This window comes from Populus euphratica, unplaced genomic scaffold (genome assembly GCF_000495115.2).
Source record: "Populus euphratica unplaced genomic scaffold, PopEup_1.0 scaffold11.1, whole genome shotgun sequence".
Lineage (NCBI taxonomy): Eukaryota > Viridiplantae > Streptophyta > Magnoliopsida > Malpighiales > Salicaceae > Populus > Populus euphratica.
The window spans coordinates 310,074-325,665 of NW_011499878.1; the positions used below are offsets into that span (position 1 = coordinate 310,074).

General features: G+C 34.7%; 2 protein-coding genes and 2 pseudogenes across 2 annotated transcripts; 3 read left to right on the forward strand and 1 right to left on the reverse strand.

Annotated features, from left to right (window-relative positions):
- On the forward strand, positions 1-3,857 carry LOC105128702 (uncharacterized; annotated as a pseudogene).
- Positions 3,858-3,948: 91 nt separating this feature from the next.
- On the reverse strand, positions 3,949-6,005 carry LOC105128701 (RING-H2 finger protein ATL16-like). Its single transcript, XM_011030487.1, has one exon. It carries the CDS (start codon positions 5,517-5,519, stop codon positions 4,485-4,487), a length of 1,035 nt encoding a protein of 344 aa, XP_011028789.1. The 5' UTR covers positions 5,520-6,005; the 3' UTR covers positions 3,949-4,484.
- Positions 6,006-9,886: 3,881 nt separating this feature from the next.
- LOC105128916 (hyoscyamine 6-dioxygenase-like) lies at positions 9,887-10,926 on the forward strand (the record flags this gene model as incomplete). Its single annotated transcript, XM_011030772.1, has 3 exons — positions 9,887-10,401; positions 10,511-10,764; positions 10,896-10,926. Coding segments are annotated over exons 1-3 (489 nt in total), but the record flags the coding sequence as incomplete, so codon positions are not given.
- A 2,542-nt stretch (positions 10,927-13,468) lies between these two features.
- Positions 13,469-15,254, forward strand: LOC105128705 (hyoscyamine 6-dioxygenase-like; annotated as a pseudogene).
- Positions 15,255-15,592: the final 338 nt, after the last annotated feature.

Consider the following 15,592-nt stretch of genomic DNA (forward strand, 5'->3'; position numbering starts at 1 on the left):
TGTAGTGACAATTGAGGACATGCTCAAAGCTTTTGAAAACATGGAGGCTTGTTTTGATGAGAGAGAACTTGGTTTGGCTTTACTGAAAGCTGGACTTTAACTTGACCAACAAGGCGAGAACCCTGAAAAGGCTTTATCTTTTGCTACAGAGCTTTGAAAGTTCTCGATAGTGGCGATGATAAGATAAGCCTAAGGTTCTGTTATTTGTAGTTTAAAAAGGTTTAATGATAGTTTAGGGTGTTTCAATAGAGCTAATATGATGCTGGGGAGGCTAGAGGAGAGGGGACTGTTAATGTTGAGGATATTTGGCCGGTGTTGCACGCTGTGCTGCTTGAGTTAGCTAATGTGAAGACTGCGATGGGGAGGAGAGAGGAGGCTATATATAATTTTAAGAAGTGTTTAGAGATAAAGGAAATGCTATGGAGAAAGGAAGTAAAGAATTGGGTGTGGATATGGGGAACTGGCAGCGGCTTATGTTGCAGTTCTGAATTTCAAGGAGGCATTGCCGTTTGGTTTGAAGGTGTTGGAGATACATAGGAGTGAACTTGGGAATAATTCCAAGGAGTTTGCACATGATAGGAAGCTTCTTGGGGTCATCTATAGTGGGTTGGAGAAACATGTCAAGGCATTGGGGAGCAGAATGCACTTTCACGGAAGGTTTTGATGAATTGGGGTCTTAGTTCTGAATTGCTTCATGGAGAGATTAATGCTGCTAATATGTTTGGGCAAGTATGACGAGGCTATTAATACCTTGAAGGGTGTTGTCCAGCAGACAGAGAAAGATAGCTGGACTCAAGCATTAGTGTTTATCTCTATGGCAAAGGCACCATGTAATCTAGAGAAGTTTGCAGATGCGAAGAGGTGTCTGGAGATTGCTTGTGGAAGTCTTGACAAGAAAGAAACGGCTGCTGCAGCTGAAGTGGCGGGGGCATACTCAGAGATAGCGATGCAATATGAGACTAGGGACAGGTTTGAAACGGCAATTTCATTGCTAAGGAGAACCCTGTCTATGCTCGAGAAGCTCTTACAAGAACAGCACGCAGAAGAAAGTTCTTCTGCTATAATCGGGTGGTTACTTTTGTTGACATGTAAGGTGACTTGGGATATTCCTCACTTGGAGAGTGCTGCTGAAGTGCTGAAAGAAAGCTGAAGTGCTGAAAGAAAGCTTTGGTCCCAAACATTTCGGAATTGGATATTTCTAGAACAATTTTGGGGCTGGATATTTGGAATTGGACAGACTACAGTGAGCTGCACGGATTTTTGCAGTTGCTATCATACAGATTCAATTGACGCATGTCAGAATCTCTCAAAAGCATTTGGTGCCAGGGGAAGGTAAGGGCATATCCTCAGTTCCTGGTTCGTGGTTTCTGGTTTTATTTCAGGCACATGGCTATTGATTCATTAAGCAATCATTATTTGCTATTCCAAATCTGTTATGCTGATTAAAATGAGTGCTTTGATGCCGTCTTCCTCTTCATTTTATCAACGGAAAATCATATATGTCAGTCAGGTCGAGCAGGTGAATATGCAAGAATGCAAACACAAACTCAATATTTCTTCTTCATCTGGACCTTTGGCTCTCGGCCATCACGCTTGGTACCTTAAAGGGTTTCAACAAACCAAATTAGAACATATTCTTAACTCAACTTTTACATAAGCGAGAAAATAAATAACTCTTTTAATTTATAAGTAGATAAAAAAAGGCTTTAGCATCATGTGTCATGTTTGAATATCTTCATGCCATTTGTGGGTTATGCTAGTATAATTATACTTTTCTTTTTATAAATGCTCTGGAACAGTAGTTTGTGCTGTTGCTTATCATGGTAATTGATACGAACATTCCCTTAGTTCCTGGTTCGTGGTTTCTGGTTTTATTGCAGCCGCATTGCTTTGATTCATTAAAAAAAATCATTATTGTGTTGCTATTCCAAATCTGTTATTCTGATTAAAATGAGTCCTTTGATGCTGTCTTCCTCTTCATGAAGCCTTTATCAATGGAAAATCATATATGTTGGGTCGAGCATGTGAATATGCAAGAATGCATGCACTTACTCAATATTTCTTCATCATCTGGACCTTTGGCTCTCCACCTTTGGCACTTCTCAAAGGGCTTCAATAAGCCAAATTATAACATACTTCATTAACTCAACCTTTACATGAGCGAGCAAATAAATTATTTTTATATATAGATAGATAAAAAAAGATATTTTAGCATCATGTTTGGATATGCCCATGCCATTTGAAGATAAGGTTTATAGTGGTATAATTTCACATTTTTATGAAGGCTCTGGAACAGTGGATTGTGTTGCTGCTTATCATGGTAATTGAAGTTAATAATTCTGATGCTATTAAGCATGCCTTGTCTATATGCCCACATTCATTCATCAAGGAAGCTAGCTAATGACATGGAATTTGGTGTCTAAGTTGAATGGTTTTATGTTACGATCTCAAATTAGAATTTTGTAGTTTCTAAAAAATCTTTCTTGGATTTTGCAGCTATAGCCTTGCCATTTAATTCCAGTGTCGAGCAATAGATGCCTGGGAAAGTCATAGACCAAGGCAACATGAGCTCACGACCAATAGATGCCTCCCAGTAGCCCCTCTGGAAGAAACTTACAGCTTGGCATTCCTCTCAACCAGTATCGAAAAAGCATGATGTCGTCCGATAAACATCCAGCTCTGAGTTACGTTTCTTTGTTTGGTTAGCTTCTCTCTTTCTATCAGGGTGTTTTTTTTTCCACTTAGCTTTTCTCTGTAAGTAGATATGGTAATTTATTGCTATCTGTGGTGCCTTTTCTTTTCATATGTACTTATAGAGTTGAAGTTCTTTAAGCAACTCAAACACAGTTTCGATGTGAAAAATGGTTTTGGGGATGTGTGCCTTTTCTTTGATTGTGTATGCCTGATAAAGACTAAAATTACTGTATTCTGTGTCTTTTAACTACTAATTTTCTTTTCAAAGGAACTTGTACATTCATCTTAATCTGTATTCCGACTTTAGAGTTGTCTGTGAATAAATCCATGTTCATGGAAAACTTGATAAAGAAGGCTCAATCATGCTTTCCATGCAATGTCACCATTCCTCTCAACTTTTACTTCACATATTATGATTATATTACACGTGCTTCTAAACATTCAGTTTTGGTGACTTTGAAATTCAACCTGTTTCTTCGTAATCAACAGGACCCTAAAAACCATTTTGAGGATGAGAAACTATAACTGTAGACTCGTCATAGGTGTCCCACTGGAGTTTCATCTGGCTATGATTCACTGAATTTGTGATATTGTTTTGTTATAGTGTCTGCGCTACATTGTTATGTTTATGCAGATTTGCTGAGGCAGGAACACATGGAATGATACTTGCAGGGCAGGGTTTGCAACTGAGACTGAGGGCATTATGTTTAGCTACGACAGGCTAAAATTTTCCTCTTGGAAAATCTTCGTATGTGATATTTTGCTTACTTCTTTGTTTTTCCTTCTTCTATCCTCTTCATAATTTTTTTTTTCGTGTGGGTGGTGAGGGGGTTAAAGATGAGGCCCAATGAACCTTGAGCTGCACAGGTGGGGGTAGCCTTACATCACTCCTAAATTTCATCCATCCTTCCCACGATTTAAACATCGTACTTTGAAGTGGAAATCCTAAATTTAACCGTTCGACCATCCCTAGGACTCACATTGGCATTGTTTCTAAGCATGTAGTTTGCACTCATGTAACTTATCATGAGTTAGCTGTTAGTCACTCTTCTTAATTTTTGTAATTAAAAAAAAAAGAGGAGAAATTATTCAGATCTTTCAAAATATGTATTAGCTCCAAATAAATTATTCCTTACAAATAATAAAAAATAATGAGAATTTTATTTCAACTGATATCTGGGATACTCTTAGTGAAACTCTCCAGCTGCTTTTTGACATCTGGAAACAGATGGCAGACCTTCACTCAAATCCGTATCTTAAAACCATTATGGAACCTGGGCAGAATAATCTCCTCTGCGCATTACCAACACCAGTATAATTACTACAAGACAAAAGAGGTTGGTGATCATTCGCAGAGGAGGTCCCTTTTGAGGTTTGCACTCATAGTTGCTCATTATTCCGGTCCCCTTGCCATGACTTACATAATAGCTTACCCCGTCCACTCTGCCCCCTCCCCCCTCCCCCCGTCTTTGTCTCACACAGTCTCTGGATAAAGAGGTGTTAAAACAATCATTTCTATTCATAAAATAAAAAGGAACTCAAAACAGAAAAAAAGAGGCGTCCACCCTAAGTGGTTTAAGCAATGATTCTCATAAGCATGCTTGCATCTCAGTAGGAGTCCGTGTATACCGTTCATTCTATTCAAGATATGAATCCGAAACCACCCTAGATTTTTATCAGTTCCTCATTTGTAACTATTCCATCATATGAAAAACACCAGCAAACCCTTCGAAAAAAATGAAATATCAAACAGGACATAAAGACAAGATTTCAGATTAAGTCTTCTTGCATTATATCTCAAATTCAACCGGACGTACTGCTTTTCTGGATCCTCGGACATGAACAAATGGAAAAACTGACCTAAGTACTCTGTTACTACTTTCCTCGGTATTGCTAATTTCCCTATGATGGATATTTTGATGAATGATTGCTTGAACACTTGAGTAAAGCTGTCGATCCACTGCAGAATCCAGTGAGAAAGATCTCCTCAACGGTTGGATGGAAAACTGATCATCTTTCCCCCTTACATCAATGCATTCATCACCCATAATTGAGACATGGTGTTGCTTCCTTGTTTTCAACTTTCCAAGCTTCTGCTCCATCTTCATTGGCGATCGACTTCTGATTCTCATCTGAGCTTCTCTTGAAGTGTTTCTTTCATGTTGCCTAGGAGGTAACAAAGCTCCATCATCTTCTCCACCCAGTTCGATCACCACATAATCTTCATCACTTCCCATAAGACTATCGGTGTATGGCTGCGAGCCTTGAGGTGATGAGCTAGGAGCAATTATGCGGTCAACTGGATACTTAGTACCAGAGCCTGAAATGCTTGTTCTGCAAAGTGGACAATTAGCATTGCTTTGAAACCATATGTCAATGCAATCCAGGTGAAATGCATGGCTACAGTTTGGAAGAACTCGAAGCATGTCTTGTTCTTGGAACTCATTCAAACAGACAACACAGCCACAGCTGCTCCTCTCCCGACCTTCTTCTCTCCTGTACTGAAATGTTGGTATCTCGCGAATTACTGACTCGTCCAGCCCACGATTCCACATGGTTGGAGAGAGGGCTATAAACGAATCCTCGTTACGTCTAGCTCTCCAAACAGTGAACCACCTTAGAAGACTAAATTGGTTCCGGTTGGAGCAACATTTGTTCACAAAGACGTAGTAACCAACTAGCAAGAAAGCTGTGCCCATGATGCTCAACACAGCAATAGCTAATAGAGGGAAAGCATGGTCTGAAGTAGGGGAAGGTTGTTGATAGATAAGATTCTGCTGGTTTCTGAAGGCATGAATGTAGTATTGTCTATGTCCTGGTGCCATAGGAAAATGGGTTTCAATTCAAAGTGCTGGATTCTACAAGTAGAGAGACAAAAGGGGAGGTTGACTGATGGGTTTAGCTTCTTCCATAAAAAGAAATTCTTCAATTAGAATAAAGAGAAAATAGGGGAGAGAGATGGGAGAAAGCTTAATGGAAAACACTCCTACACAAAGGTTAAAACGTGCGCCACAGATTCACCAGGTAAACCACAATGATATCTCATTGAATGAAAAGGATAAACTTGAGATGAACACAAGCATGTCCATGTTTAAAGTTAAGAGAGAGTGGTAAAGCTGCCATCATGCTTCCCACCAGCAGTTTATATTAAAGAAATGAATTGGACCCAACATGCTATATACTTGCTTCATGATATTGGACCCCTGCTGTTTTATTTCTCATTTTTCTTGGGAAACAGCATTTCTTTTGTTCCCTTTTCCTCAACTTTCTAAAGTTTTAGGACATACCTTAACAGCAAAGCAAGACTTTTTTAGCGAAAAACCAGAGTTTATAGATGTCTTTTGCTCCCCTTTTCACTCGGTAAAAGGCCTACAAGATCTTCAAGATAAAGGAGTTGGAACATATAATTTCTAAATCAAAATTCCCAAATTTAAACAACTGAGCTATTCTTTTAGATCATTCATATGGTATGCAATAGGCAATGACGGCGGGCATAGCGTGCAGGAAATTTAGTTTGGAGCATTGGACTCCCAGCGGCTGCATCACTTGTAACAGTCGCAGTGTTAAGAAGCATTTGCTGAGCTTCAGTTTGGCTCGGGACTTGAGTTGTCGTAACATGATCCCTGAATCGTGATTTAAAACCATGCTAACAATGCCTCCATCCCTGCTATCTGTTAGGATACAGAGAAATGATCAATCAAAATGAGCTTTATTGTTCCCTTGAATTATACCTCTTGTATAGTTGTTGGCTCGCCTTCGGACGGGGTCAATTTGTACATCACCAGGTTAATCCAAATCATTCATATTAGTCAAAACAAACAAAAACTTGAAGTTCATCTGGTTTAATTTAAACTAGGTTAGACCGAGTTAATATTATTAAAAATCCAAATAAATTTAATTGATATTATTTTTAATTTGATTTGATATGTAGTTAAAATTGATATTTGAATGGTTAAATTCCAGTTTTATGCCCAACTCCCAACTGGCTAATTCTAAGTTAGACCTGTTTATTTGCTAGAAAATAATTTTTTTGTAAAGTAAATTTCAAGAAAATAAAGCATTTTTTTGATGTTTGGTAGTGTAATGAAAAATAAATTGGAAAATATTTTCTAATTTTTGGTTATGTCATGAAAAATAAGTCGAAACATTGCTTATTAATATTTAATTTTTTTCAAGTTTATTAAAATAATGAGAAATAAATCTTACAAATTAAAAAGTTGAAAGAGAATAAAATTAAAAAAATATATAATATCATAAATTATCTCAAATAAAATAAATAATAATCAAAATAATAGAGATCAAATCTAAACAATAAAAAAATTAAAAGATGAAGAAATTAAAATAATAATAATTAACATTTCATAAATTATTTCAAATAAAATAAGTAACAATCAAAAGAATGATGACTAAATTTGATAGATAAGAAATTTCAATTAAAAAATGATAAGAAAAAATAAAATAACAATTATGAAAAAGAGAATCAAAGTTATATAAAAATTAAATTCTAGGGATGAAATTAAAAAACAAATATTCAAAATAAAATATATATATCAATCGAAAGTTTGAGAATCAAATTTGATATAATCAGCAAATAATATGATATTTTTAAATTTTTTACAACTTTGAAAAGTGATTTTCTTCCAAAATAAAAGGGAAATACTTTTTTAAAAACTAAGTTTATTTTTTTTTAAAGTGTTTTCCATTAACTAATTTTTTTAATAAAAATAAATATAAAAAATATTTTTTCAGAAAAAAAAATTACCCTTAATATTTTTGATATTTTAATCATCAATTGTCAACAATTTGGCAGTCAAGGGTTTTTTTTTTCTTTTTTTTTTTTTGGGGGGGGGGGGGGGGGGGGCAAGTTTCTTTTTTTCCTACCCAGCAACTAGGTCAGGCCCATTTCTATCTTCATCTCTTCTTTGTATGGGCCGTGTCCATGTTCACTGGGCTTGGACCAGCTCACGATTATCGTTTAATACATCAGCACCACTGGAGCAGAACAAAATTTTGCAAATTAATTCAACAAAATCATGTGCAAGTTTTGGCCGCACCTCTATTTAATTTTAGCCAACTGTGATTTAAATTATGGTTGGATATGTAAAAATTATCATAAAATAAAAAATACATCAAAAATATTTTTTAATTGTATAAACAAACAGTTCTTAATCCCAATATGATTTATTGTTGGTAAAACTTTAGTACCTTCAAATCTATCCAAATTAGTGCTATCCAAGTTATTAACTTATTTCGAGTAAATAATATGGGTTTAAAATCCTTGCAATTATATTAAGAATCTGTTTGATATTTTAATACTAATTATTTTTAAAAGTATTTTTACTTAAAAAATATATTAAAATAATATTTTTTATTTTTTAAAATTTATTTTTTAAATGATCATATTAAAATAATTTGAAAATGTTAAAAAATTTATTCAAAAAAAATAAAAAAATTCAATTTTTTTAAAAATAATTTTGGAACATAAAAACAATCTTACTCCAAATTTTTTACTATTTTTATCTTTGTTATGGTTCTTATTATTACTAGAAATCTTGGATGAACTTGGAGCTACACAATGAAACACTCATCCTCCCCATTACAGAGAAAATAAAATCAATTATTTTATTAAAAATAGCTATTGGATATATAATCATTACACTAAATTATATATTTACGTATCCATCACCGATCTTTGAAGAAAAGAAAAGAAAAAAAGTGCTGCGAGCCATCAGTTTGAAGAAAAATCAAAGGTAAGGCTCAAACTATATCAACAAGTAAATCCCTTGCCTTCCCATCCATTCTCCTCCCTTCCCCATCATTTACAAAATACAAGCAAGAAATTATTTCAATCTAGCAAGCATCCCCACCATCTTTCAAGCTTCAAAATTCTAGTCGAACAAATTAAAATATGGCTCAAAGCTGGTTCGAGACCAGGGATAAAAAGATGTGGCAGTAAAAGACAATTACTGAACTCCAGTGCTAGGCCATCTGGGCCTTCATTTCAGGGGAGTTTAGCCGAAAGTCAAAACAATATCGATCTTTCATGGATGAGTGAGGGTTCAATAATATCAGCCATGATCGAGGATTTGATTATATTTCTTTCATGCCAACTAGGGTTTCTTAATTATACTGCCATTTGTAATGCCAGATTCCATCGGCAAGCTTTGTAATTGATTCCACACGCTCTACTCCAATTTGACAAGTACTCCTGAAGCAAGCTACATGTTCCCTGTTCCTTTTATTATAGTTTATTACACAATTGCTCTTGTTCTTGACAATGCTATAGACATGACACTTAGGTTGTGTTTTCCACTTTTCAGAAAAAAAGATTGTGGGAAATAGAAAACTACGAACAATAGTTTTATTAATTGAGAATAGAAATTGTTTCTTTAAATTGTTGAGAATTTGTGCTTCTAACTGTTCATTTCTTTAGAAAATCGAAAAAAACCAAATCAGTTGTTTTTAAAATTCTCCATTATATTGTTTGCTCGTATCTTATGATCATTCCTTTTAATATTTTAAAGTTAAGCAACTAAACACCACAAATTAACATCAAATTTTTTATATAAAAACTCAATACAAGAAAAAACATATAATATTTTACCTAAAACATTAATCTAAAAACTTTTAAAATAACAAATAATAGGATTATGAAATGTTCTATCCTAATTCAAACGAAGAGATATAATATATAAATTATTAAGAATAATCTATTCTTTAAATATGAAAAACATCTAGAAATTCTCACAAATTTATCATCCTGTTTTAGGATGAAATGATTAACTTAGACATTTTTAATTTTTAATTTAACTATATAAAATAAAGAGCTATATAACTTGAACCTGTTTTCAATGTTTTAGCTCGATGCAACCATAAATAAGGTAGAAACAAGAGATAAAACAGAGACTATACTGAAGCTGATTTTTTCACTCTGGAATTCTCTTTTGTTTTTGCTGCTGCCGACACTAATTAAGAGACAGTCAGCCATCTTATATCAGAACGAACTCTTTTGTTTCCTTTATAAGTGGTGTGGTGGTCCCATTCACATGGATCCGGGACCCCCAACAAGAGTCAACTGGCAGCCCTCTTTTCTTCTGCAATACATTTTTGTCATCAACTATCGCAATGACGAAAACGCCAATTAAAGATATACAGATTTGAAAAGGCATATATAAACATATAATGAAGGTTATTGGGAATATGAAACCAAACTAACACACAGCATTCTTAATTTCCAAGATATCATTAAAAACACACACATTTTGGAATTTTTGTTTGACCTGTCATGATTAGCCTGTTCCTGGACTGAGACAGAACCTTGGTGACATTCCGGTTGTTTTTCTTCAAGTTTCTTGCAAGATTCCAACCAGAAGTCCATTTCATGCTACATTCAAGCTCTATTCACCTAGCTAGCCATTTTACAAGTCACATTTGCTTCGGGGGTTTGAAATCTAATACAACAAATAGTTTTGTCTTAAAGCGGGAATTTTCACATTCCGAGTTATGGATATCCTCGTCTCAAGCCGCTGTAACCTTCAATCCTTGTCTGAGAAGTATATTTTCCCAGAAGAAATCCGACCTGGGAAGTTAGCTATTGCCCTATGCGAGTCCATTCCAGTAATAGATCTCGGTGATATAGCAAGTCAAAACCGAGCCAATATTGCTCAGGAAATTTTCAAGGCAAGCCAGGAGTTCGGTTTTTTCCAGGTCCGCTCTTTATTAAGCAATAATCCTACTCAATTGTTATAAAATATCATAGCTTTAAGACGTTAATCAAGCCATGAATAATGAATGTTATATTCTCACTGTAAAACAGGTGATCAACCATGGAGTTTCTAAGGCATTGATGAATGATACAATGACTGTCTTCAATGAAGTCTTTGAGATGCCTGCAGAGGATCTGGCGGGCATCTATTCTGAAGACCCAGATAGAAGCTGCAGACTTTTCACAAGTAGTAACTCTTATGCAAATGAAGATGTTCACAACTGGCGTGACTTTCTGAGACACCCTTGTCATCCTGATCTAGATGCATGCATTCAGCAATGGCCCGAGAAGCCAACCAGATATCGGTAAAACGTTATGCCCGCTTACTGCTATGGTGTATCACCTGTCAGATTTCAGTCTTCCTAAAACAATTACCGAAGCAGAAATAAGTTGAAGTTTAACCTTTCCTAATGCTTATGTCTCTATAATTTCACAGACAGGTTGTTGGGAATTACTCGACTGAAGTGATGATAATTTTTCAGAAAAAAATTTACCCTTAATATTTTTGATATTTTGATCATCAATTGTCAACAATTTGACCAGTAGAAGTTTTGTTTTTTTTTTTTTTTTGGGGGGGGGGCAAGTTTCTTTTTTTCCTGCCCAACAACTAGGTCAGCCCCCTCTATCTTCATCTCTTCTTTGTATGGGCCGTGTCCATGTTCACTGGGCTTCTACCAGCTCACGATTATCGTTTAATACCTCAGCACCACTGGAGCAGAACAAAATTTTGCAAATTAATTCAACAAAATAATGTGCAAGTTTTGGCCGCACCTCTATTTAATTTTAGCCAACTGTGATTTAAATTATGGTTGGATATGTAAAAATTATCATAAAATAAAAAATACTTCAAAAATTATTTTTTAATTGTGTAGACAAACAGTTCTTAATCCCAATATGATTTATTGTTGGTAAAACTTTAGTACCTTCAAACCTATCCAAATTAGTGCTATCCAAGTTATTAACTTCTTGTCACCTCTATTAAATATTATAGGTTTAAAATCCTTGCAATCATATTAAGAATCCGTTTAATATTGTAATACTAATTATTTTTAAAAGTATTTTTAATTTCGAGTAAATAATATGGGTTTAAAATCCTTGCAATTATATTAAGAATCTGTTTGATATTTTAATACTAATTATTTTTAAAAGTATTTTTACTTAAAAAATATATTAAAATAATATTTTTTATTTTTTAAAATTTATTTTTTAAATGATCATATTAAAATAATTTGAAAATGTTAAAAAATTTATTCAAAAAAAATAAAAAAATTCAATTTTTTTAAAAATAATTTTGGAACATAAAAACAATCTTACTCCAAATTTTTTACTATTTTTATCTTTGTTATGGTTCTTATTATTACTAGAAATCTTGGATGAACTTGGAGCTACACAATGAAACACTCATCCTCCCCATTACAGAGAAAATAAAATCAATTATTTTATTAAAAATAGCTATTGGATATATAATCATTACACTAAATTATATATTTACGTATCCATCACCGATCTTTGAAGAAAAGAAAAGAAAAAAAGTGCTGCGAGCCATCAGTTTGAAGAAAAATCAAAGGTAAGGCTCAAACTATATCAACAAGTAAATCCCTTGCCTTCCCATCCATTCTCCTCCCTTCCCCATCATTTACAAAATACAAGCAAGAAATTATTTCAATCTAGCAAGCATCCCCACCATCTTTCAAGCTTCAAAATTCTAGTCGAACAAATTAAAATATGGCTCAAAGCTGGTTCGAGACCAGGGATAAAAAGATGTGGCAGTAAAAGACAATTACTGAACTCCAGTGCTAGGCCATCTGGGCCTTCATTTCAGGGGAGTTTAGCCGAAAGTCAAAACAATATCGATCTTTCATGGATGAGTGAGGGTTCAATAATATCAGCCATGATCGAGGATTTGATTATATTTCTTTCATGCCAACTAGGGTTTCTTAATTATACTGCCATTTGTAATGCCAGATTCCATCGGCAAGCTTTGTAATTGATTCCACACGCTCTACTCCAATTTGACAAGTACTCCTGAAGCAAGCTACATGTTCCCTGTTCCTTTTATTATAGTTTATTACACAATTGCTCTTGTTCTTGACAATGCTATAGACATGACACTTCGGTTGTGTTTTCCACTTTTCAGAAAAAAAGATTGTGGGAAATAGAAAACTAAGAACAATAGTTTTATTAATTGAGAATAGAAATTGTTTCTTTAAATTGTTGAGAATTTGTGCTTCTAACTCTTCATTTCTTTAGAAAATTGAAAAAAACCAAATCAGTTGTTTTTAAAATTCTCCATTATATTGTTTGCCCGTATCTTATGATCATTCCTTTTAATATTTTAAAGTTAAGCAACTAAACACCACAAATTAACATCAAATTTTTTATATAAAAACTCAATACAAGAAAAAACATATAATATTTTACCTAAAACATTAATCTAAAAACTTTTAAAATAACAAATAATAGGATTATGAAATGTTCTATCCTAATTCAAACGAAGAGATATAATATATAAATTATTAAGAATAATCTATTCTTTAAATATGAAAAACATCTAGAAATTCTCACAAATTTATAATCCTGTTTTAGGATAAAATGATTAACTTAGACATTTTTAATTTTTAATTTAACGATATAAAATAAAGAGCTATATAACTTGAACCTGTTTTGAATGTTTTAGCTCGATGCAACCATAAATAAGGTAGAAACAAGAGATAAAACAGAGACTATACTGAAGCTGATTTTTTCACTCTGGAATTCTCTTTTGTTTTTGCTGCTGCCGACACTAATTAAGAGACAGTCAGCCATCTTATATCAGAACGAACTCTTTTGTTTCCTTTATAAGTGGTGTGGTGGTCCCATTCACATGGATCCGGGACCCCCAACAAGAGTCAACTGGCAGCCCTCTTTTCTTCTGCAATACATTTTTGTCATCAACTATCGCAATGACGAAAACGCCAATTAAAGATATACAGATTTGAAAAGGCATATATAAACATATAATGAAGGTTATTGGGAATATGAAACCAAACTAACACACAGCATTCTTAATTTCCAAGATATCATTAAAAACACACACATTTTGGAATTTTTGTTTGACCTGTCATGATTAGCCTGTTCCTGGACTGAGACAGAACCTTGGTGACATTCCGGTTGTTTTTCTTCAAGTTTCTTGCAAGATTCCAACCAGAAGTCCATTTCATGCTACATTCAAGCTCTATTCACCTAGCTAGCCATTTTACAAGTCACATTTGCTTCGGGGGTTTGAAATCTAATACAACAAATAGTTTTGTCTTAAAGCGGGAATTTTCACATTCCGAGTTATGGATATCCTCGTCTCAAGCCGCTGTAACCTTCAATCCTTGTCTGAGAAGTATATTTTCCCAGAAGAAATCCGACCTGGGAAGTTAGCTATTGCCCTATGCGAGTCCATTCCAGTAATAGATCTCGGTGATATAGCAAGTCAAAACCGAGCCAATATTACCCAGGAAATTTTGAAGGCAAGCCAGGAGTTCGGTTTTTTCCAGGTCCGCTCTTTATTAAGCAATAATCCTACTCAATTGTTATAAAATATCATAGCTTTAAGACGTTAATCAAGCCATGAATAATGAATGTTATATTCTCACTGTAAAACAGGTGATCAACCATGGAGTTTCTAAGGCATTGATGAATGATACAATGACTGTCTTCAATGAAGTCTTTGAGATGCCTGCAGAGGATCTGGCGGGCATCTATTCTGAAGACCCAGATAGAAGCTGCAGACTTTTCACAAGTAGTAACTCTTATGCAAATGAAGATGTTCACAACTGGCGTGACTTTCTGAGACACCCTTGTCATCCTGATCTAGATGCATGCATTCAGCAATGGCCCGAGAAGCCAACCAGATATCGGTAAAACGTTATGCCCGCTTACTGCTATGGTGTATCACCTGTCAGATTTCAGTCTTCCTAAAACAATTACCGAAGCAGAAATAAGTTGAAGTTTAACCTTTCCTAATGCTTATGTCTCTATAATTTCACAGACAGGTTGTTGGGAATTACTCGACTGAAGTGATGAAATTAGCCTCAGGGATATTGGAGCTGATCAGTGAAGGTTAGGATTAGAGTCTGGGTATTTTGGTGGTAAACTAAGTGAAAATGCATTTTTGTCAGTCAATCGTTACCCTCCATGCCCAGATCCAAGTTTAACACTGGGATTACCGAAACATTGTGATCCTAATCTCATAACCATTTTACTCCAAGGTGATGTGTGTGGGCTTCAAGTCTTCAAGGATGGTGAATGGATTGGTGTTGGGCCTGTTCCCAACGCATTTGTGATTAACATTGGGTACCAGTTACAGGTATACTTCTTATATCCTTGTCCTCGCTACTGTAAAGTTCTTGAAATGTTTGGGGTATAATTAAGCTGAAGAATGCTGGTTAATTCCTGTCATAGATTATCAGTAACAACAAGCTAAAAGGTGCCGAACATCGAGCAGTGACAAATTCGAAGGATGCTAGGACAAGTGCAGCCTTCTTTGTCAGTCCTAGTGGTGACAGCATTGTCGAACCTGCCAGGGAACTTATTAAAGAGGACAGTCGCCCACTATATAGAGCCTTTGAGTTCACAGAGTTTTTTTCGAACTACATGAACGAGAAAGGCAACGTTGAAGTTGTACTGGAGCCTTTCAAGTTGCAAGCATAACCTGTGATTGATGCAACAAGGCAATCGTACAGATTGGTATGTCAAATACTGTGAATCTCAATAAACCAATCTCAAGTTTGTATCATGTCAAATGGATCATATTATATGAAGTTTGTGTGTGTCTAAAGGTTGTGAGAGAGCAGCATGCGATGATTTCCTGTATGAAATGGGTTGAACTGTGATTCAACACCTGTAATCATGTTAAGTTACTGTCTAATATCTTTCGATTTAGATTTAGTCCTATTGAGTTTGACGTTTGATTTGATATCATAATGTGATTTAAAATTTTGATAAACATTCATCCAGGATTGATCCAGATTTTTTGTGCCGCGAGACCCATAAAAGAGGGAAGCTCTAATTTATTTTCTTCTTATCAAAACATAATTTTCCAATAACATATGAATTATATCAATTTTCTTTTCAGTTCAACATAAAATCTTAGTTAGGTCAATA

Excerpts from the sequence above, each read along its gene's own strand:
- LOC105128701 (XM_011030487.1), bottom strand. The coding sequence starts at position 5,519 with ATGGCACCAGGACATAGACAATACTACATTCATGCCTTCAGAAACCAG.